Source organism: Centroberyx gerrardi, chromosome 11 (assembly GCF_048128805.1).
Source record: "Centroberyx gerrardi isolate f3 chromosome 11, fCenGer3.hap1.cur.20231027, whole genome shotgun sequence".
Taxonomy (NCBI): domain Eukaryota; kingdom Metazoa; phylum Chordata; class Actinopteri; order Beryciformes; family Berycidae; genus Centroberyx; species Centroberyx gerrardi.
Genome location: NC_136007.1, coordinates 13,505,805 through 13,529,023, shown reverse-complemented (window position 1 = coordinate 13,529,023; position 23,219 = coordinate 13,505,805). Strand labels below are relative to the sequence as shown.

The 23,219-nt window shown below is 41.3% G+C and overlaps 1 protein-coding gene across 2 annotated transcripts; it reads left to right on the top strand.

Moving 5' to 3' along the window:
* The first annotated feature begins 2,397 nt into the window (after positions 1-2,397).
* On the top strand, positions 2,398-21,226 carry arfip2b (ADP-ribosylation factor interacting protein 2b). Of its 2 annotated transcripts, XM_071899316.2 has the most exons (10): positions 2,398-2,627; positions 6,350-6,460; positions 9,974-10,030; positions 11,874-11,982; positions 13,012-13,068; positions 15,021-15,136; positions 15,858-16,079; positions 16,295-16,452; positions 16,916-17,090; positions 17,851-21,226. In XM_071899316.2, exons 2-10 carry the CDS (start codon positions 6,362-6,364, stop codon positions 18,004-18,006), a joined length of 1,149 nt encoding a protein of 382 aa, XP_071755417.1. In that variant the 5' UTR covers positions 2,398-2,627; positions 6,350-6,361; the 3' UTR covers positions 18,007-21,226. The 2 variants fall into 2 exon arrangements, with proteins under 2 accessions (XP_071755417.1, XP_071755418.1); XM_071899317.2 differs by lacking the exon at positions 13,012-13,068.
* The last annotated feature ends 1,993 nt before the right edge of the window (positions 21,227-23,219 follow it).

Genomic DNA, 23,219 nt, shown 5'->3' with positions numbered 1-23,219 from the left:
AGTTAACAGTTCACATGCATAAATATGATCTGTCACCAACTTAAAGGGAAACCAAACACAAAGGCTACTTCACAGGTTGTACTGACATCTACTGGTTAAAAGCATGCTATTGCAGTCTGCTATTGGCGGGTCTTGGTCACATGCGTGCTATTTTAACCAGTAGATGTCTGTCCAACCTGACAAGTAGTCTCTGTGCTTGGTTTCCCTTTAAGTTGGTCACAGATCATATTTATGCATGTTAACTTTTAACTTACTCTCTGAGGTCGAGCACATGCTGACATCTCATAAAGACCGTGAATCCTGCAAGATGAAAATTAATGTTTTCCCTGTGTATGTGTGTTTTTCCTGTAATCCAAATAAATTTGACAGGGGCCTCTCTTTCTTTTTCCCGAAAGTTATTTTATGATAATAGCTGCACTCTTTGCATTATGACTATTTACCCACAGCCACCACACTGATGACTGTCCTGTTGTATCAACCTATTGTATGCTAATGATTGGTTGATGGCTTGAGGTGAGATGGGGTGCGTACCTGTTTGTCCCCTACAATGCCTTCTATTCTTTGTTTTACACAACTGATAGACCTCCTGTGAGGAGGCAGTGTGAACTTTCACTGTTACAACATGTAGAAATGATCATTGAAATATTAACACATTATTAACAAGCCAAAACTGACAGATTCTAAATTAAAAGTTCCCTGCTGGACATTGCAGTGGTTGCAGCATACATTGAAATGTATGCTTGTCAGAAGAACACTGTGGTGTTCTTCACACAGCTTCTCTTTCCATCCCCTCATGAACTGTTGCCCATTCTCACCTATAGTTTTTCTGAGTTTACTTTCGGTATAATAGTAAGACCCAGATCCAGTGTGGTAAGAGTGAGCCAAGGTACAGTGTAAATGGTACCACATTACCATGTCGGGAAGTCATTTGTAGCACTTAACTTCCTCAAAGGTGATATTACTAATCAATTTTCCCATAAGACATACTGTCACAAATTACATTTTACCAAATTTCTCATTAGCTGAACATTATTCAGTGTCTTTTCAGGGTCTTGAGGAACAATCAGCGATTGTATTTCAGCAAAATTATTCATACCACAAATAACAAAACTGATTTCCTATCTAAAATATTTCTTGTCTAAAATATTTAATGACCCCAGATAAGGGTAGGTAATACTGGCCAAAGTTGTAGCCTACCTGAATTTACAGTTAGAGCCACATGGGGCGCTGTTTCTCAGATTCAAAGACATGGTCATGTGCCTTGGAATTCATCAAAGAGGGGGAAATTAAAAAGCAGAATATTTTGGGCGGTCCGCCCCGCCCGCAGGCAGTCAGCAGCAGCTCGGCGACAGCTGCACATCTGTACCACACAGTCACCTGCAGGGCGCCACGCTTTGACAGGTGAGCTGGAGCTGAGAGGAGGAAAAACAAAGAGCTTTCACTCAGTTCATATTTCCGGGTACCACAAACGTCATCCTGAAGTGTGACGGGGAAAACAATGCTTACCAGTGTCTGCTTCTAATGAATTGGCGTGAATAGAAAGATGACCTTCTTTTGCAGATATCTATAATTAAAAACGTCTAAGGTTCATTTAGACTGTATTACGCCTAAACTGAAAGTAGCCTATTGTTACCATTCAGAGTTACTTTCTGACGGGTAGGCCTAGTTCTTGAGAAAAACTACTTTGCTTCAGGTCTGTATCAGATTGGTCGCTATATGGTGAAATACTATGCTATGTTTGCTATGCTTAAGCCATCTCTGTATGAGGCAAAATTACAGGAGGAGAATGCTTGCATTGAAGGTTAACACCCACCTTTGCAGACCAAAAGCAGGGCATGTTTTTCTTCTTGATGGCTTCTGAGTTTCTGTAATAACGGATTCTAGTAATGGAAGGAAGTGGAGCCCGATGGATCTCCACTTCCTTCCCCTTGTTGCCTTATTTATGATAAAGTGAGCGAGAGAGAGAGAAATGGAGTACACCAAATTCCATCATTAAAGCCATTACATGGTTATTGTTGTCAGTGGTTGAAAGATAAAAGAGAAAGTGATAGCTGCACTTTCAAAAAAGGGGTTACACATGCCTAACCAAGATCCCTCAATAAATATCTATGTGCAGTATCCAACTGAGTACCATATTAATTTTATGTAACTGAGCTCAAAAGTGGAGAGTCTTCCTATTCACATGATGAAAATAATTCACAGTGTGATACTGTCTTCCTTGCGGTTGACCAAGGTTTGGGCGGTCGTAGTCACCCCTCTCAGAACAAACGAAAGATTGGATAGCGAGTGATTCATCTTCTTACACATAGACGTTCTTTGTCCGCAAAATGCCACAATGTCGTCAGTTCCGTAAAGCGTTCCTCGCTTAAAAAACAGAAGATAGAGGATTATTTACGAGGGGTCCGGAGATAAACACAGCCAGCAGCAGACTTTATCCGGTTATGCCATTAAAATATTATTGAACAAGACTATTGCATTATTACTCACTGGTTGATTTTGTTGGACTGACCAAAGACACACCAGTCCGCTCCAAGCCGCGCATGAACTGGGATGCACTGACGTTAGCCTGTTATTAGCCTGCTAGCTTGCCGAGTAGCTCTGTTTTTACGACGGGACCAAGCACACCGGTAAGAGAAACCATTTGTAAACCACTGTAATGTCTCCTGTCTGCGTTTGCGATTTTACTGTACATTTTCACAATGCGCGGCTCAGCTTTGCACTGTGAAAGAACTGGTTGTTTACCAATTTTAACCAAGTGGCTTCCAGTCAGTTGCATGTGTGAAGGCAGGCAGGCCTTTTTGCAGGCAGTCTAGCTATAATCCACATTCATTTTCAGCCCGAGAAAACGACTCAAATCCATCGCACATTTGCATCAAGTAGGGATAACAGCCTGTTAAATGTAGAAGCCAGAGAAAACCCCACTGTGTTGGACAGATTGGACCCACGGGAGGCCCGCTAGCTAACAGTAACTGCTGGAGACTGAATACACCTGCGCTGCACCTGTTAGGCTCCTAACAGGATGGCATGGGAAGTTGTGATGAGAAAATACTTGGCCTGTTTCTCATGTGTTAGATTATTGTTTCTTTTTTTTCTTTTTTTTTTTTAATGTCAAATGTGTACACCAGGAGTCGATCTGAGCACTCTTGCGCCAGATGGTATGCAGAAGGGTGTTTGTTCCTGTTAATCTACTACATTTTTTTTTTTTTTTATCGATGGTGTTAATGACAAAGCACTGTGCAAAGAGCATAAGCTAAACATTTGCCAGTCTCAGACAGCAAAAGTAACACATTCCTCACTGTATCTCATGTAAATTACTTCAATTACGAAGAACTCCTGTAATAAATCGTACAATGATAGTAGGCCTATACAAATAAATCACTATAGGAATATCATAGGAACATTATAGAGATGCCAAAGTAGATATACAATAAAGTCGCTATAAACTCACTATTAAGTACAGCAGATACAGTTTATTAAAGTGATTATTATGTATGGATCATCATTCAGCCTAGCCTTAATTGTATAATGACCCAACAACTATTTGATGTGCAGTTACTGCAATCTTACTATTTTTTTCCCCACACCTGCTATGTGAGGATTATTGTTTTTTTCCTTAATATTTGTGATATATTTGTGATAGTCTAATTTATGACTATAGCAGACTGTAATGAGGTCAAAAGTTCCAGACACAATATAAAAAAGCATAAATTTTCTCTGTTAAAGTACTATTAGGCCTGGCTAAATGAATATTCAGGTCATTGTGGAAGCTGCCCATTCTCAGCTTTAAACTTATTGAAATAATGCAGTGTTGTCAAGGATTCAGTCACTTTAAACAACCAATATTTAAGTTAATCTATGAGCTCAGGTGCAAGTGGCCTACTGTTAATTCACCCTGGCTCCAGCCTGGCCCAAGGGTGCCCAAAAATGCCCCTGTGAGCTTATTCAGTGGAATTTCCAATGGTGAAATGTTTGTTAGCCAGAGAAAACATAGATCATTCCAGTCTATAGAGTCATTTAGACACGGATGACGATTAGGGCCTGACCCAGTAGATATTGTTATGTAAAGCAGCAAACCTGGGCTCTTATATGCATCACCATTGTATGGTATTGTTTTGAGGGTTAAATCACTTTGGGCCGACATAAACGGTTGATATCAAGATACGCTCAAGTGATTACATTAATTGCCTTCAGCCTGGCGTTAGAGCGTTTTCAATCCCAAAACTGTGTTAGAAATAGGTCCAGTGAGCTGTTTCAGAGGAGTGTTTCAAGGGTTAGCCTAAGTATTGTCGGGCAAGCGAAACTACTTATAACGCCTAGAGTCAACGGAGATGTGTCATTCCTGAGGAAATAGACTTGGGCCTGCTCTAGTGTACATTTAAGATGGAAAAACCCCTTAGGCTATGTAAGAGCCAATGTAAACGAGCAGCACATGAGCCTCCCTTCAAACATCAGCTGTAAAATTGGTGCCCTAAGTGATCTAACCCTTGAAAAATGCCATAAGCTTGCAGTCCATAGCACAACACTTCGCCATTTCTTCAATGAGTTACATGCTGTAAATCATACCAAGTTTCCTGCTTTTCACCATGACATGAATGAATGAATGAATGAAATAATTCAGAAGCAGGTGTAAGATTACATAATTGCATATCAAATGGGTTTAGGGACATAATGTAATAACACTTAGTTATTATCTATTATCAGAAATGTATCCATAGCTTAAAGACAGAATAATAGGGATGTAACAAGAGATTGCGACATTGAATTTTGTGCTAAAAATCAGTAATAATTATTCACTGAACTAGTCTACAAGAATGAAGCTGGCACACTAAGCTCCATTAAGTCGCAATCGCATCAATGCAAACTGGTTTGCCCCTCAATCATGTTCATACAGCCATACTTCAGTCCATGAACAGGCTAATATGGAACATGGATCTCTGTCCCAACATGATGCAAGGCATGATGCTGCTGCCCTACAACTGTGAAAGCTGAGTGAGCCCAGTCGGCGAAGGGAGGATTTGTCTTCTCTTGGCGTTGCCTTCCTAAACTATAAATTGACTCATAATTTAGGAGGTTATATAGAGCCAAGAGGTTGATTTTTGCTTTAGGCTAGAATTTCCCTTCAGCAGTGGAGTGAATAGAGACCAGAGGCTCTTTACACAACTCGTCAATGTCAGCGCAACCTTTTTTCTTTTTAAATAAAAGGAGCGCTTAGAGCCTAAAAATCTACAGCAGATCAGGAAACTAACTTTCTTTAATAGTCAGTGTAGACAGTAGATTCCAAAATTCAACTGCCGCTTGCATTATTTAACCAGCAAAATAGCTTTTTAGAGTCGAGACTGGTTGTTTTCCTGCCATTGTATCTGGAAGAATAGATATACTTACAGCCCCAACCAAAATGTGCCAGTGTTTGGCTGGTGGCTGGTGTTAAGCCTGTTCTACAGACCTAAAGCTCTTATGGAGATCTATTAACTGCAAACTGTATGAGTCTCAAGAAGGAATAGAGAGTCCCACAGAACACCCAAGAGTACATATTGAAGCAACTGTTATGGGTTTGTCTCCCTTTGTGTAAACCTACATGCTGGAGTTTATCCAGGTGTGACGTTTACCTATTTAACCCACACCCTGCTCCACAATGTAAAAACCTCTGATAAGCCTCTATCTCTCATCTGTTGGCCCTCCAATTAGCCTCGCTGTTGCTCTGTCATCTGTGGCCCTGACAAACACACAAACCCCTCATTAACGATTCGTAGGAGTGAATTCATTATTCCTATCGGAGCTAAAAATAGGAGCTTTATTACTGCTTGTACAGCGATTTTTTGCAAATGTGATGATGCATCTGTACTGGTACAAGAGTGTGTGTAGTAGGCCAGGTTTGTGCGAGCTAGTAGAATGACTAGACAGTGTTATAACGGTAACATTTTGCTGACACCCCTCCAGTCGGGGACGATAGGGAGTGGGCCCTGCTGACATACTGTACTGTAATTGAGCTGTGAAATGGAGTGGCCACTTGAACAAGACGGCTCATTGTAGTGGCGGCTCCTGTGTGTGCGGGGCTTTCATAGGTGTTGTGCTTATGCTGAGTGCTAGCCTTGCTCTTTGAAAACCCACCTATTCTCTTGTGTGTGGCAATTATACTCCCATCTGCCTAATGATCTGGCTGTTTTGATTATGCTCTTTTGGTCTTCCCTCTTCATAACTGCATTTAGGCCCCTCTGTTTTTTCCCTCTCTCTGCGTGCGTCTGCCTTTTTCGCTCTTTCTCTATATTTATTTGTGCTATCTGTTGCATCCACCTTCTCCATCTCACCCTCTCTCTCTTTCTTTCTCTTTCTATCTGTCTGTTTCTTCCAGACATAGTGCATTATGACAGACAGCATCATGAGTAAAGCCGCCACTATGGAGATTCCTATCAACAGTAATGGAGACACAGGGACTCTACCGGAGGACGACAGCCTGGAACAGGTGGGTCTGAGCTAACGGATGGGTTTTCAGTTTTATTGTGTTTCACACTCGGAGACCACCCTGTATATCCTTCACTTACCTTCTTAAAAGCCATTAGACATGGAAAGAAATGTGCAAACGGTTTGTATTTTTATACACCTGGGATCCAAAGGTGACAGAAGATGTTCTGCACACAAACTGCAGCAAATTGAAAAAAATACCAAGAATGCATAGCCTAGCTGTTTATTCTTATTTTTCACTAAAATAAGAGAAAGGTCCATGCTCATGCTGAAACTACCCGTTAATTCCTTACTCTCACACTTTGCTATGTCTCTCTAATGGCCTACTGCGGCTGTTTAATCACTCAGGACCGTATGGAGACTGTTTATAATTTTTCCAAAATCCATTCTTCCATTTTCATATGTTATAGTGTTACTTAAAATTCACTGGATTTACTTTTTTCTAACTTTTTGTTGAAGTGATTTATACTCAAATACATCTATCATCGGATATTTTATACTCTAAATCAATATATCTGTCTTACAGTAGGTATAACGCATCATAGTATTTGAACATTTTTTTGTTTTGGCAAGTGTTTATTGATAACTGTGGACAGTGATAATGTGCTAATTTATTTTGCTTATCTAGGCAACTGAATCCTACACATTTTTTTTTTTTACATCTTTCAGCCCATTGGAATAAGAGCAAAATGGCAGTCAGGCTGAAAATATTGTATGCATGTAGAAAGCTGGAATTCTGTCCATCTCAGTCTAAAAAGCCAAAATGTTTCAGGCATCAGAAGTACAAAAACAAGCAAGATTCAGCACTTAAAAGGCAAATGTCCAACGAACAACTCTAGGTGCATACATTCACGCACACACACACACACACACACATATTCAAATATGTACACACCCTCCACAAACACAGCTTCCTACATCTAGTCCTGCTCCCCCAGTTTATAGTTGTATCAAAATTTGTGTTCATTTCTTCATTTTACCAATTTCTCAAGTGCAAACCAGTTTACTATTTATTTCTGTTATTCCATGGTTATATCTGAATAAACATGGAATACACTATTTTTAAACCCAGATTCCATAAATCCATCCGTGATTCTCAACTAGAAAACATAAACATACATTTTACCCTTGATTGGAAAACTGCTGTGTGAATTGTTACTATTTAGTCTGTTGTTGCACAAAGTACAACCACAGTGAAGGCTGCTGTCATGAAAAAGCACCCAGGGTGAGCCAGGGGTTAATGGCTTGTCAGACATCACAGAAGCCCTTGTTGGGAGGTCTAACTCTGCCTAGCTACGTCTGAGGGAAGATGGCCTACTGGGATATCAGCTGTTGGAGTCCGACTGTCTCCCTGGGAACCGCTGGCTCCAGGAACAGCTGATGTGGCCTTTAGGTCGGGGTTAGAGAAACATCTCTTGTGTATTTGGTTAACACGAGGTGTTGAGTGGAAAAGGTACACTCTCAGATGTACTGGTTGCTGTCGGTGGGGACAGTTCACTGAAAGAACTATTAATAAGCGCTTGTGGACCTGAGTTGAAGGTAAGATAATGTGCTACTGTGCAGGGGTTGTGTTGTCTTTAGGGAGGTTTTGCTTTTAGGCTTTATGATTTTCAGGAGTGACTCGGTCGCAGTTAATCGGAATGAAATAACAGCAAAGTTGTAGCTGCTAGAGTAAGTTTGGTGGAACAGGTTGTGTTTTTTCCCATTCCCCAAGACACGCCTTGTTGGACAAACAGTGCTCAGGTTACTTAAGATCCTGGAGGAACCACTGGCAGTTAATCATTTTATTTGCTAACCAAATATGCGCTACACTCAAGTAGTAAAATCTTATCTTCTCACCAAGCCACGCGGTAAAGCAAGTTTCCAACATTTTATCAGCCATTTGGTGTGGTTACCTCAGTTTTAATGTATTCATCATGCTGGATGAGAAGTGTTTAGCTGCACTGTTTAGTGCTGGATATTAACCAGTTGTCATAGCAACTCTGCAATTAATCTGAAACTGGCTGCGCTTCGTCCTTGGGCGAAAGCCCTCGAATCAGACTGATATCCACTGCCTATTCATACACAAGCTTATAGAACAGCATCCAGTTTGATTTCTCACAAAGCTTTCCATTAAAGACTTGCTGTATGCGTTTTCCCGCATTGTGATTATTTTTATAGGAGTTTGCGGTAGTAATGTTTAAAACTACAGCAGTCTGTGTTGCTCATGCACAGAGAGATGAAGATTGACAGGTTAAAAAAAGAGCTACAGAACAGATTGAGATGTCAGCATTGTGCTCATGTCAGAACAGTTTTGGTGACAGGACGCTGTCTCGACAGCGACTTGGATAACAGGTCACTGTAAACAAAAGCCTGGCAAAAGCATCAGATGCATCCCTGTGGCTCGCTGGAATCTACACAGAGAATCAACGGCATTTTAAGATGATTATACGGCTATACACAGTTTCTCATGAGGGATTACTCGGACTATCAATTTGAGGATATTCTAACTGTATTGTTGTTGCGATCGCACAACCTCTCAGTTTTTGGAAATACTGCCATGTGGCATTTCAGGACAAATTGCTGGCCTCTGCTATCCAGCCCAGCAGTATCATACCCTAGCATTCTGTTTGTGGAACAACATCTGTGCATAAACAAACAAGATGCTTCCCTCAGCCTGTACCAAACCTTACTATCAGTATATGAGAACCAGATTATTTCATGCCTGCTTGAAGCTGTCATGGACCCTTATGGTGGTTTGCATCATCGTAGGGAACAAATGATCCACTGTGCCCAGGGTGGGTCCAGTATCTGTGCCAGCTCTCTCCCACTTCAGGCAGATGCCACAGCATGAGGCAAATCTCTGAGAAGGAGAGATACAAGAACTGAATAAAGGACCTAATGTAGTTATAGGCCTTGTCCTTCTAGTTAATGAGTTTTTCCATTGGGGTCTGAAGGGACCTTTAGGCTCGGTTAAAATAAAGTACTGGTCGATACAGGAGGCTGAATGTTGAGAACTCGTCAGTACAGGCTGCAGAGATGAACACCATGGATGTGTGTGTTTGTGTGTGTGTGTGTGTGAGTGATACAGTTCATTTCCCTCTTGATTTGCACAACGTTAATGTCATTTTTAATGTCTGTAAATGTCTTGTAAAATGTCAACATTTTATTGCAGTAACTGTATTGGAATCAATATGTTTTTTTTTGTCCAGACAGTGATGGAGTGATATCATGGCAAGGTTGCGTTGGCACATTATATTGGAAAAATAATGAGCTACAGCATACAAAGCAAAACACTAGTTATCCAGTGGACTGAGAAGCGAAATTTAAAATCCTGAACTGTTATGATATCCGGCATCACTGCTCTCCATCCCCCATCGCTGCTCTCTGTGGACATCCAAGGCTGATTTTCTGGGATTTCTTTTACATCCTTCTGTCTTGTCTGGTGGATTTCAGTTATGGATTTTTTCTTTCTTCTCCTTTTCTTTTTCTATTTGTTTTCTGTTTTGTTTGTCATTCCTCCATCTCTGTACAGGCTGCAAAGCTCCAGTGGAGCTTAGATGAGAAGGTAGGGAGCTCCAGAGGCACCAGGGTGAGCAGGCCGCGTGTGCGTTGGCGTGCGTGTGTTTATGTTGGTGTGCAGTGTATTGCTCAGTGGTTTGACTTCATATGACATTAAATTGCCTTGAATCGATACAAATCAATTTAATTTTTATGGCAAACCGCTGTGCAAGCTGAATTGTGCTCCCTGTTAATTTGGCCCTTACTAACTGTAGCTATAGGTGGAAGAAGTCTCTCAAACACACTTCATGGCACAGCATTTTTCTCTTCTTCGTGTGATGCTGCCGATTATGGAGCATGACTTGTTTTGAGAGACATTCTACACAAGTACTAGTGCTAACAAAATAGCCAACAGCTAACACTTAGTTCTGAACATCAAAATCTGAGCTAATATAGTCTAGATTCTGAGTATGTGTGTGTTCACCTGGGTGAGGTTGTGTGAGTGTAATTCCTTAACTTTTAGTTGGTGTTGGATGACAAAACACGGTGGCATACTAATGACTAATTCTGTAACGTCCGTGTGAATTATCTTGCATATCTCATTCTGTCCAACCCAGTTGACATTTCAACCGTAACGAGCTATGTAGTCGTGTTGTGTGGAGAAAGAGGTCTGACCCCGTCCAGCAGCGGCATCTCAGCATGCAGATAAAGCTCTCAGTCGATTCTAGCCCCCTTTTTATGTCTCGATTCAGTTGTAAAAAGGGGAAAAATTTGCTCCACGCTCTTCTCCCCAGTGACCGCCGCTTGACCGGCCAATAGCACAAAGCTTTTTCTTCAGCGCAAAACTTCTCCTTCATGGTAAGAAGGTAGCATCAAACACACTCCTTGTGTTTGTTTATAAAGAGGAAATGGGGACCTCCCTCTCCCTCATTCTTGTGTCGTTTCCTCAACACAAGCTTACTGTCGAGTCTTGAGCCCAAAGTTTCACCTCAGGACCAATCCTACTTGCTATACTCCCTTTTTTTTACCTTTTACTGTAGGTGATATGGGTCTTTAACCGTAGTTAAATTGTGTCATAGTATTACCAACAAACAAAACAAGCGGTTTCCTTACAGCACAGACTTATGAGTGAAATTTAAACGTGTGTGGTTTAGGAACAAGGGCTCCGTACATACTAATGCCTAAGTAAGAAGTCTATGCAGGACCAGATTTTTCCATCAGCCCCTCACTAACTGATTAATGAGCAGAAAGTGAAAAAGACCCGATTACTGCGGTGCACGCTTTTTATGCTTAGTTAAATTAAACACACACACACAAGATGGATCCTGGGCCCCATAATGCAGCGTTCCAGTGACGATCCATATCTACACTAAAGCCTGTGAGGAAATTATATCAGAGGGAGAAAATAGTTTGCCTGTGCATTTTCCTGCCGCATAGATCAGTGAAATCCTTGCTTGGGAACCTTTTAATTAGGCTGCAGGTCTGTCGGAGCTGTGCTATCTGCTCGCTTGCTTCCAGCAGCAGCGTGCAAAGAGCCTCGGTGTAAGTCATCAGTTTGGTTAATCATTGCCCAGGCAGGTTAGCGGTGGGTTTTCCATCTTTCACACTCTGTATAGTTTTCTCTGTTCAGCGAGTGAGCTCCAGATAAGGGGCTGGGATTAAGCAGCCTGGAGACAGATGTGTGTAGCGACTAACCTTCCTAACTTTAGTAGTGTTTGTCCCCCTCTAGTGAATAAGCCTTTAACCTACATTACCTATGTCTCTTTGGGAAAACCAGCAGGTGCTGTTCACTTAACCTAACCCTCTCGGTCGTAATCTTCTGTCTACATACCCCCCCCCCCCCCCCCCCCCTTCCCGCCCCCATTCCTCTATCCTTCCCCTTTTTCCCTGTTTCTTTTTTCTTTTTCTTTTTTTTCTTCATTCAAACTCTCCAGGACCTACAGCAGGTGATGGTATCGGGTCCAAATCTCAACGAGACTAGCATCGTATCCGGAGGCTACGGAGGAACAGCAGAGGGCATAATCCCCACCAGCTCTATGAAAGGTAGAGTCTCCTCTTACTCTTTCTTTCTCTCTTTCACTCACTCACTCCTGTTGAAGTCTCTTCCCTGATTTCTCAGCCACACTCTCGCTCTCCTGTTTTGACTCCTTCTGTTGACTGCGTGCCATGTCCCTATCCCAGGGGTCATTTAATCAATTTCTTTAGAGGGCAATGAAGTGTTGTTTGATTTGTGGAGCCTCATGTCTTTCGTTTATCCTGCGGGCCATCCATTTGAGATTGCAGGTCGTTACTTTGTGCTGATTCATCACTAGCGTTGGCCTCCATTGTATCTGAAAAAGTGCTTTAGTGGTCCATTTTTCATTTTTCATGATTTTTATGTTCAAATACACTACGGCTCAGGATAAGAACAAATGCACTAGCCCTTTCTAGCTGTGCAGATGGAGGGTGGGGGGTGGTTTGAATACATGATTGGAGTGAGTGAAACTACGTTGACTTTAAAAGCTCCATCTGTTAACACCAAAGTGCTGTGGTAGGATAGTGTTGTAACCAAGTGAAGCGCTGAACAAGGTGAGGGGTTTCGATGTATTGACTGATTGAGTTAGTCCCAAACTGCCAGTAAAAAAAGATAGCTTTTTGAAAATGCAACAACTTTAAAGACATGAAAACTCACAATAATCACCACATTTGACTGAAATTTAACGCTAAAGAGTGAAATGCCACTTTTCTTGGGAAATGTTGCACCCCAATATAAGAGGTGTTTGTTCTTAGAGGCTGTTGTCAGGCAATGTAGAAACTCCTCACAAAAATGTGACACCTCAGAGACGTGCTCGGCATTTTCATCAACCATAGAGTGGTTCAAATATACTATAACCGTACTGCAGGACATATTTTGTGGGATACTTAAACTAAAAACAGGTTTATACTTTTTTTACTTTTTTTTATGCATGGAGACAGTGGAATTGATCAGGAACTTGACATGCAAAGGAAGAGCAGCTGCCAATTAATTTTTTTATACTAAACTATACTATTTTGATACTAATATTTTTGAATCTTTATCTCTTTCTCTGTCAGGCCCTGCTGTGCGCTACAACTCTGAGTTTAACAAAAGGATCCCAGTTACAGGAATAGGTGGCTCCTTAGACCTTTCTCATGATTGTTACAGCTCAATATGCAGAGTTGATTTCCAAAATGTGATATATCCATTTTGGGGGGTGGGGTGGTGGAGAGGAGGAATGGAGGATCATTACCCAAAGTTTTTCATTTAATGTTAAAATCAAGAGGATCCAGTCTGAAAATATTGTTATCATTTGGTTACTCAAGGATCTTTTTATGTTACCTGCAATCCTTTAAAAAGTGCCATTAGTATTTATTTATGTATTTATTTAATCTTAAAAAACAATGAATGTCTCTCAAGTGGTGGATATCTCATTTTGGAAAGACGCCCTGCCAGTCTTTATCCTCTTTTCCCTCCCTGTCTTTAGAGATTTAGCTTGCTGGGAGCCAGCTTCTCTGTCCCTTTTTTCCTCATCAAACTTTCTGTTTTTGAGGGGAGAGAAGGGCAGTACGTTAATTTTGCCTGCTGGGTCTTTTTCTTGGACGTATTTTGGCCTTTTTTTGTCTATCTTTGCCCTTGTTTTCCATATTATTCCTCTGCTCACAGGTTGGCTTCTCTTGGGATTTGGAGCTGCTCCTTTTAATTGGTCTCCACCTTTCTTGTTTTCCCCCAGAATGACTCGCTAAAATAATCTGTGAACCGCTGTGAACTGATGCAAACAGAAAATGTTGTCTTCTTGTTCGTCACAATGTGTGTATTCGAATCAAGCCGTTGTTTATTGACTAAATAGAGAGCTTACTAGGAGAATCTCTGCAGACTTTTAGATTCAGAGGACATTTCTGTCATCTGTTAATCATTGTTTCAACAAAAGGCAGCATTTAGTATGGAGTGCAGCAATTCAGACTGTGCCCTTGTTCGTCTTTACCCATTTGTCTGCATTGTTCACTGATTGTCATGCGCTAAACATTGTCTTTTCATCTTTTTACATGTCTATCTTCGTCCTCCACCTCCCTTTCATCACTCCCTCCTACCCATTCTTGAAGGCTTCCTTTTGTCCTCCATCCTCCTCTCCCTCCTTTTGTCATCTCCCTTTTCCATCTTTCTTGCATTTCCCTGCTCTTCTCCCCAATCTTCCTCCTACTCTCCCCTCCTATATTATCATTACATTTTTGGCGTACAATTTGGCAAATGCACCTCTGGTTTCTTCGTTAATACATGGCTGTGTTTTGCCTCAATGACCGATAATTTTTTACCCTAAATAACCAACCATCATTTAAAATCCTGATCCTAACAAATGTATGCCACTATTTGACCAAACCCCAATGTGAATGCCACTCCCGCACCCTGCCCTAACTCATACCCACCCTAAACCCTTACCCACACCCTCCTCCCCGACCGCCCGCCCGCCCACTGCCACAGACCTGCGTATGAAGGCCAGGCGAGGTAGTGTTCCCCCCAGCAGCTCTGCCACCCGCCACATAGCAAGCCAATCACATGAATACCAAGGTACTGGGGAGGGAAAGAAGTTGAAACACTGATCCGAAATCATCCCAAGATCAGTGGGTTCTAGATTAGTCCAAGATTCACAGGACTAGTATTTGGGACTGATCCTAAACACCTCTTGAGGCTAATTACTATTAGACCTCCTTAAAAAGACCCTGCTATCTACAATATTAGGGATGTTTTTCTGGGTACTTCCCATATTTCTTCTCAGTTTCATTCTCTGCATTTTTCTGTCATTTACTCACTCATTAACTCACCCTCACTCCTCTGCATGTTATCACAGTGGTTTCAAGGCTAGTGGTGATGGAGATGGGTTAGAAGATACTAGTAGAAGATAAGTTTCAGAAACCATCCTTAGTTTTGTCTTTATGAAATCTGACGCATTTTGAATACATTTCAAAGTAGTTTAGAAATCTTTGCTGGTCTTATTTCTGTTATATGTCTGTAGAAGTACTTTTTTGCTTGTCTTGTGTTTCTGAGTTACCATGCTCATGTGTTGCTACATCCATGTCCTCCCTCTCAGGTTCCAACATGCACCACAGCAGCAGCAGCTCGTCAATGACGGCAGACGAAGCCAACCGAGGCGTGGCAGTGGAAAAACTGGAATTCATGAAGAAATGGGGTCTCAACACCTACAAGGTACCTGAGGTTATCTTGTGTACCTTGGATAAGCTGCAAAGGAGTGATTAGATTAGTTTAGGGCTGCAACTAACGATTATTTTCATTGTCAATTAATCTGTCGATTATTTTCTCGATTAATCGATTAGTTGTTTGGTCTATAAAATGTCAGAAAATGGTGAAAATGTCGATCAGTGTTTCCCAAAGCCCAAGATGACGTCCTCAAATGTCTTGTTTTGTCCACAACCCAAAGATATTCAGTTTACTGTCATAGAGGAGTAAAGAAACCAGAAAATATTCACATTTAAGAAGCTGGAATCAGAGAATTTTTACTTATTTTTCTTAAAACTTTTACTCAAACCGATTAATCGATTATCAAAATAGTTGGCGATTAATTTAATAGTTGACAACTAATCGATTAATCGTTGTAGCTCTAGATGAGTTAAAGAGTTACTTGGCGATTCTGTTTTGGTAAGCGCCACCAGCGCCTAGAGATGTTACGGTGGTTTATGTCTCTGCCTCTGGAATCACATGCTTCCCACGCAAAACCTCCTCTCTTGCATCTCCCCCTCTGCCTTCCTACTAAAAGCTGAAAAAAAAAATACTCTGCCCACACTCCTTAAAATAAAATCATGAGCTCATATGGTGTATGATCAAGTCGCAGACAGGACTTGCACTGTGCGACTGATTTTCTCGGCGTGCCTTCCTCCTGTGACATCTGATCTCTCCTCTCTGCCGCCAGTGTACGAAGCAGATGATCTCGGAGCGTTTCGGTCGCGGCTCTCGGACGGTGGACCTGGAGCTGGAGGCCCAGATCGAGGTGCTGAGGGACACGAAGAGGAAGTATGAGAACGTGCTGCGATTGGCCAGAGCGCTGACCAACCACTTCTACAGCATGGTGCAGACGCAGCACGCGCTGGGCGACACCTTCGCTGACCTCAGTCAGAAGTCTCCAGAGCTGCGGGTAAGGCCTCAAAGTCTGTTTCCTCAGCTTTACCCTTGTCTTAACCCTTAATCATCGATCTAAAGCCCGACATCAGAGTATCGAAAGGTGATTAGGGTGGATTCATTTTATGTACACTATATATAGAAGAATTTGAAATGCCAGCTCTGTTGCACTGACTGTAACCCAAAACCCTCTCATTACAATGTGCATGAATGCCTCGCTTGCATTTACAGGATGAGTTTGGCTACAATGCAGAGACTCAGAAGTTGCTGTGTAAGAACGGGGAGACTCTACTTGGTGCCATTAACTTCTTTGTGTCCAGCATCAACACACTGGTCAACAAGACCATGGAGGACACCCTGATGACGATCAAGATGTATGAGAACGCAAGGTGTGGACATGGATTGGTTATTCTCTCTTTTCATCCAACACATTGGGTGGATACCTGTTTACAGGAGGATTAACAAAGGGATACAGACAAAACTTTAACACAGAAATACTGCCGTCACCGTGCACAAAACACCATCAAATTAAATGACGTCACAAAAATCCTAATCCATAAAGCAGATGTAAAGATGTAAAGACAATAGGCATTACTTTGGCCTAGGATATAGATAAAATTGTGTTTGTTGCTCTTGGCTAGTTAAGGGGAATTTTATATTCAGACTTCAGAGTTCATTACTGTAAAACATGAACAAAAGATTTGAATCCATCTCTACAATGCGACAATGGGCAATTGGTGTTAACATTGAATCCTTCGATGCTGCATATATTAATGGATCTCTCTGGGTCTTTGAAATTCATCTTTTTTTTTTTTTCAATTCTCTTGTTTCCATCCCTCCTGTTCTCAACAGACTGGAGTTTGATGCCTACCGGTCAGACCTGGAGGAGTTGAGTCTGGGTCCGAGGGACGCAGTGGCCATGGCCCGTATAGACGCCGCCCAGCAACAGTACCAGGTCCATAAGGACAAGTACGAACACCTCCGCTCAGACGTCATCATTAAGCTCAAGTTCCTGGAGGAGAATAAGGTTAGTTAGAGGAGTAGACCTGCACCTTCATCCTGCTGTGTTTTTAATATTACATTTCTACTATCCAGATCCAGTTGATGTCTAAGGCTGTGATCACACCTACAGTCCATAGTTGAAAAGTTTACAATGTTGCCTTTTTGTATTTGGTTCATTTAGGTTCACTGCTCAATTGCAAGCGAACCAGGGCCTGTAAACAAAAGTCACATGGACTCAAAGTAGCTTGTTTATTTGGCAGAGGTTTGGTAGCCTGTAATCCCGTGAGGTTAGAGATTTTGATGGCGAGGGGGAGTCAAAACAAATCTGATTCCAGTCCATGCAACTTTAAGTATGGTGGACTTGTCTGCATTCTTTGCCGTAATTTACCTTCTCTGCTCTTCATACCAGGTAAGAATACATGAAGAAACAGCTGAATATGACCAGGCAAGGTTGCGGTTTGCCCTTGGTTCATTTTGTTATGCTAGGCTCTTCCACTAGCTTTCAGATGTCAACATCCGTCTCCTTATTCCCATAAACTGAGTTTTGGGATTGCTTCCTGTAGTTGGTACGCTTACGTTCTCACTCCTAATGACCCGAATCGCAGTTCACTTGGAATAGGACTAAGACCTGCATTTTCAGGTGGTTTCAGAGAAAAAAGCAACTGCTCCGAACATGCTGGGTGTGAACGCACCGTTAAATGACACTCGTAGAAAGACCTTGCTTTCTTCCTCAGTCTTAATACACACAAACCAACTTCCTAAACTTCCCCATCTCTCTCCCTCAGGTGAAGGTGATGCATAAGCAGCTCCTCCTCTTCCACAACGCCATCTCGGCGTACTTCGCTGGCAACCAGCAGCAGCTGGAGCAGACGCTGAAGCAGTTCAACATAAAGCTGAGGCCTCCGGGGGCCGACAAGCCCTCCTGGTTAGAGGAGCAGTGAGGGAGGGCCTGCCGGACCCCAGTCTCCTCCTCCTCCACCTCCACCTGTTACCTGTCGAAAACCCCCACCCTACAGAGGACCACTACAGAGGGAAAAGCATACAGATGACTGGGTGGATGAAGATATGAGATGAGCGTATGGTTTGGACGGGATGGGTGGCAGGATATATTGATGAGTGGGCTAAAGGCAGCAGGAGACCAAGTGGCCCATGTCATGAACAGTCAGGGGGCTTCTAGTGCCTCTCTTCCCCCCTCTGCCCCCCCTCTTTTCACTCGAATCCTCTCCTTGTCCTTTGTTCCTCGAGTAACTGCTCATCTCTCTCTCTCCCATACTAAACTGTTTGACTTCTCCCCTTTCTTTCCTCAACACTACTTTGCTCTGTGAGTTTGTGTTAGTCACTTTAACAGCCATTACTGTACTCCTCAAGTGCTCCCAAGTGCTCTGAGATTAATTTCTACCCCGCAGCATCTCATCAGAGAGAAAGACGAGAACGGGCAAAACGGTAAAAACCTTTACGACTATAAAAGACTCTCAAACATGACCAACCACCACATCAAAACTCTTCCAAACCTTATCATTCTCCTAGTGTGCCTCCTTATATGTGCTAATGTATTGAATGAACTCGTGGCCTGGAGGAAGAAAGATTAGTTTAAAAAAAAAAAAAGCGCTATGATTTCCAACTCTAGACATGAAGAAGGCGGTTCGTGCGGTACACTGGAAACGGAATGTCCAGACATTTCAAATCAATGTACATTTCAAATTAAGTACTGTTTCACCTTGAAATAAATATATGATTGTTTGTAGTCTGGAACACAAAACGTTGTGTTTAGCCTAGTTTTTGTTTAATTTGAATGTCATCTTTATATTTGCTAAGTTAATCAAATCAATTCTAGCCAGCTGTATCCTTTGCTTTAGAGCAGAGGAAAATGAATGGGCGATGTGCGCTGGTGTTTTGGGATGTAAGTACTGTAGTACTTTGTCTGTTATAAGAAATGCCACAGATTTGAAATTGTAACCTGAAAACTCCTAGGTTTTTGACTTTGACTGGTATATGCAATGACCATTTACAAAACACTGCCACAGCTTCCCAAAGCTGTACTGGTTGGGGTCTTTTTTTATTTTTATTTTTATTTTTATTCTTATTTTATTTTATTCACCCAAAGAGACTTGAAAACGATGTGTTTAATTGATGATGGCCCTTGCTATAAGTTTGCATGGGCTGTTTTTTAAGGTGACCAAGCAACATCAGTGGTCCAGTCTGTCTGTAGACTGAGACGACTGACGAGGCTTTGAGGAACAGACAGTTCACCTGAGAAAGATGAATGAGTTGGTCTGTCATGCTGCAACAAACTTGAATGGATTCACTCCAAATTTTGAACTGTTTAAAGGACTATCTACCTATTTAGAAGGAATACATTACATTTGATTATGTTTTGTAGTTTTGTTTAAGAAGGAAACTTTTTTCACATGTCTTTGTTTTCAATCTGTCTGTGTCTGCTCTAAGTTCACAACTCCAGATCCCTTTAATTGACATCTAGGATCTCATCATTTCAGTCAGTTCTTAAGCAAAATATATATGCCTATGGTTACCTTTCTTCACACTGAAGATTAGCTATCTAATATGACTAATCCCAATATCTTCTTAACATAAACTTGTAACTCAGAGGAGTTGGGGATTGAGATAACACTAATGATTTATCACTTGTTTATCTACTTAAACAGAAACATTGTCCCAGTATAACCACAGTACACAATCACCTATGGTTGACAATGAAGATGAGGTATTACCACAAGATAACGGCATGGTACAATGTATGTAAAATTGTATTTTTTTTAATACATCACTATATATTTATTAGGTTTGTCATGTTAATCTGTTGGAATCAACATATTGTGCAGTACACTTCAAATTCTGGTTTGCGCAATATTACAGGATTTGTGGCTATAATAACACAATAACATGGGTAAAATTATAAAGACATTTGATATGAAATCATGTCCTAGAAAAAAAAATGCCTTGGGTAAACCAAATCTGTGGTCGATATATTATCAAAAAATGTTTAATTTGTAAACAAACAAGACAGAAGGATATTCTTTAACGGTATTAGTTCAATAAATGAATACCTGCTTCCGACTCGAGGTGGATCCTTGAGTTGTTTCTGTACACTTTACGAAGCAGAGGTTTCGTTTTTTGCCCGGCGACAAAGCTCTGTGAAGTCAAATGAAGAGTATGCTGATATCCAGTGTAAGGAATGTCATCCTCTACCATGCTGCATTTAACTCATGAGAACCTCCAGTAATACGAGGGGAGCGCTCCATGAGATCTCCATCACTTAGTGGGTTCGTCCTCCAGCGGCTTGTCTCCTGTGTATTTGCATGGCGGGCAGTGATCCAAAGTATGGGTGTCGGTATATTGTGAATGCAGAGATGCTGTACTCTTCTTGGCCTTCTGTTTTCGCCAGCTCGCATGGACTGGCATAACGCCATGCTTTCAGTTATTGATTTAAACTTGGGCCTGGCTGGAGCAGAATCCACAACTTGGGCTTTACTGTAACACCGCACTCTTAAGAGCAGTTGTTTGGGGAGGTGGAGTTGTTGAAGTTTTTTGAAGGAAAGCAAATATCAAAAATGGATTCTAAGATTTGTTCCACTTCTGTTGTATGCAATTTTCTGAATCCTAATGTGTCAAATAGGCATATTTTATTCTGGCATATTTTATTTGGCCTGTTCAGAAGCTAAAATTGCAATTCCCTCACCCAGCTCCAGGTCCGTTTGACCTCCACACAGCAATATTAACAAAATGTGACCCTGCTCTTCCAAACCTGCCCCTCTCTAAAATCCCGACCCCAACACCACAACAACCTGCCCCAAATGAACAGTTATAGGAATTACTTCTGTAATTAATTTGTGAAACCTACAACATTGATTAGCCTAGTGGGAAAAAAAAAAAAGTGTGGCAAGAATTTAATGTCACTCTTTTTAGATTGTTCCTGACAGAGAACGGAGATTTATAAAATGAGATTTTATTTGTGTACAATCAATATTTTCTAGGCTGAGCTGGTGTATTGTACTGTATGGATGATTGTACATAATGGTATTTAAGATGATAAAAGATGAAAGTTGTGTGTCATGGATTGATGTGATATTTTGCCTTCATTCCTCACTCAGACCTGAACCCTCCCACCCAACCCCAAGGGAACAAAATTAAAAAGAACACGTTTTCAAATGCTGTGGCTTTACTTTCTTTTTTTCTTCTTCCTCTCCTGCACACTAGCTTCATGTGCTTCCCTGTCACGTAGACAGACAGGCAACCATCCAGCATAGATTCACCTACATCAAACTGTAAAGTCATTTGAAATTGTCAACAGTGGATGAAGTCAGCTTAATCAGCAGTTATCGCTGATAGGATTTCTGTCATATAATCATAAAAGTCTCTAGTTTCATTATCAAGGTTACTGGTAACATTTCACATGCGCTGTCTGAATTACCCCACTACTGTTTCTCTTGTAGACAAAGTACTTTTGGATTTAATAAATGTGTCTGTAAGTTACTTTTGTACACGTTTAGGATTTTTCCAGAATACAGAGACAGGTTGTGAATGAGATATACTGTATGTGTATATCCACAAAAGCATCACAGCCTCTTTTCCATTGTAGCCTGTTTCAGCTACAAAAAGAAATAGTCATGTCTAGTAGTCTTGTGTTAGGGAGCAGGGATTTAGTGGGGGGTAAACCTAACCCTAAACTCACTTTACCCACGTTTTTATTTCTGGAATAGCCTAGAGCTTACCTTTTTAAGATGACTTTAACCTTTGTAAGGTAAAGTTATGGTACACATTATAGTAGGCTAAATAGTATGTAAGTTTCTGAAAATGTAATTGTTTTTTGTTTATATAGGTGGTTGTTTGTTGATCACCAACTGGAGGTCATAGTTTACCCACCTTTTTATTTACCTTTTTATTTACCACTGGAGACCAGAGGGCGTTCCCTTACCTGCCAATTGACTTGTATTTGATTGGAGGGGACGCGACCTGCACCGCTGACTGCTCTCTGCTCCACAGACAGCGACACGAACACGAGGTTTGACCGGAGACAAGTTGATTTGACAAGTGAACTTTAAAAAGCATACGGTGAGTAAAATTAATCTCTAGCGGAGCTTTGGTGTAAATTAAAACTCCGCTGTACACTTTGATGTGCATGTTGAGTGGTTCGCTTCGTTTAGAGCATCTTTATCCCCGATCTGCGCTGTTCTTTCTGGACGCCAAACCGTATTGAGAAATCTATCAATGTAATGCTTCCTTGCTTATCGGTAAGCGAATTTACCTACTGGAACATGATTGAATACATATTCTGTATTGCCAGGGTCCGCCTTTTAATTCGGCATGCAGGTGGTCCAGCAAGCAGCAGTAGTTTCAGTATAATCTCAATTTTGTTCAATTGGTTCGCCTGTTCATCCCACAGGCTTCTTCCATGAAAATATTCAGTGGACGGCGGCAGAGCACTGTGAACAAAGTGTAAAAGTTGAGCTTTTATTGAATTGAAGTGCTGCTTGGTGCATTGTTTGTATGCCGAATATACCAATGCCTCCTAATAATTCAGAGAAGGTCTTTAGTCATGTTGTTTGAGGTATTAAGCTTTGCTGATAAACAAGAAAGTATTAAATTGGCAGATAATTGAACGGTGTTTCGTGTATTGTTTTCTCCATAGGAGCAGGTTATATACTTCTGGAAAGAAAAATGTAAACAGTGACAACCATTGACAGTGTATAGGCTAGCACGTCCCAATCCCTTTCTGTGCAGTGGGTGATGTTTGATGGCACAGTGTAAAACTGCAGACCTCAATATCAAAAGCAATTTAATGCCATTTCACAGGTCGTTCAAAAACGTGAAAAGTGCTACCTACTAAAAAGTACTAGTTTATATATTTTAAAGATGTTGAATGGGAACCTTAATGGATTTTCTTTTTGTAAAATGGATAGGCCTGTTGCTTTTTTGAAATGAACTCTGCAATTGCTGCTTTGTTCAAAGCCTAGTCATTAATAACACTAATTGTACTCTCAGTCAGTTAGATTTCAACTGCAGGCAATACAGCTGTAGGCTGCTCTTACCTGTGCTACAGCATAAAGCCTGTGTGAGAGCACTGAAGCAGATCAGCCATCATGTAAATGTGCCATTTTGCTGATACCGGGCTGTTCCTGGTGTGGTGTGTATGCTG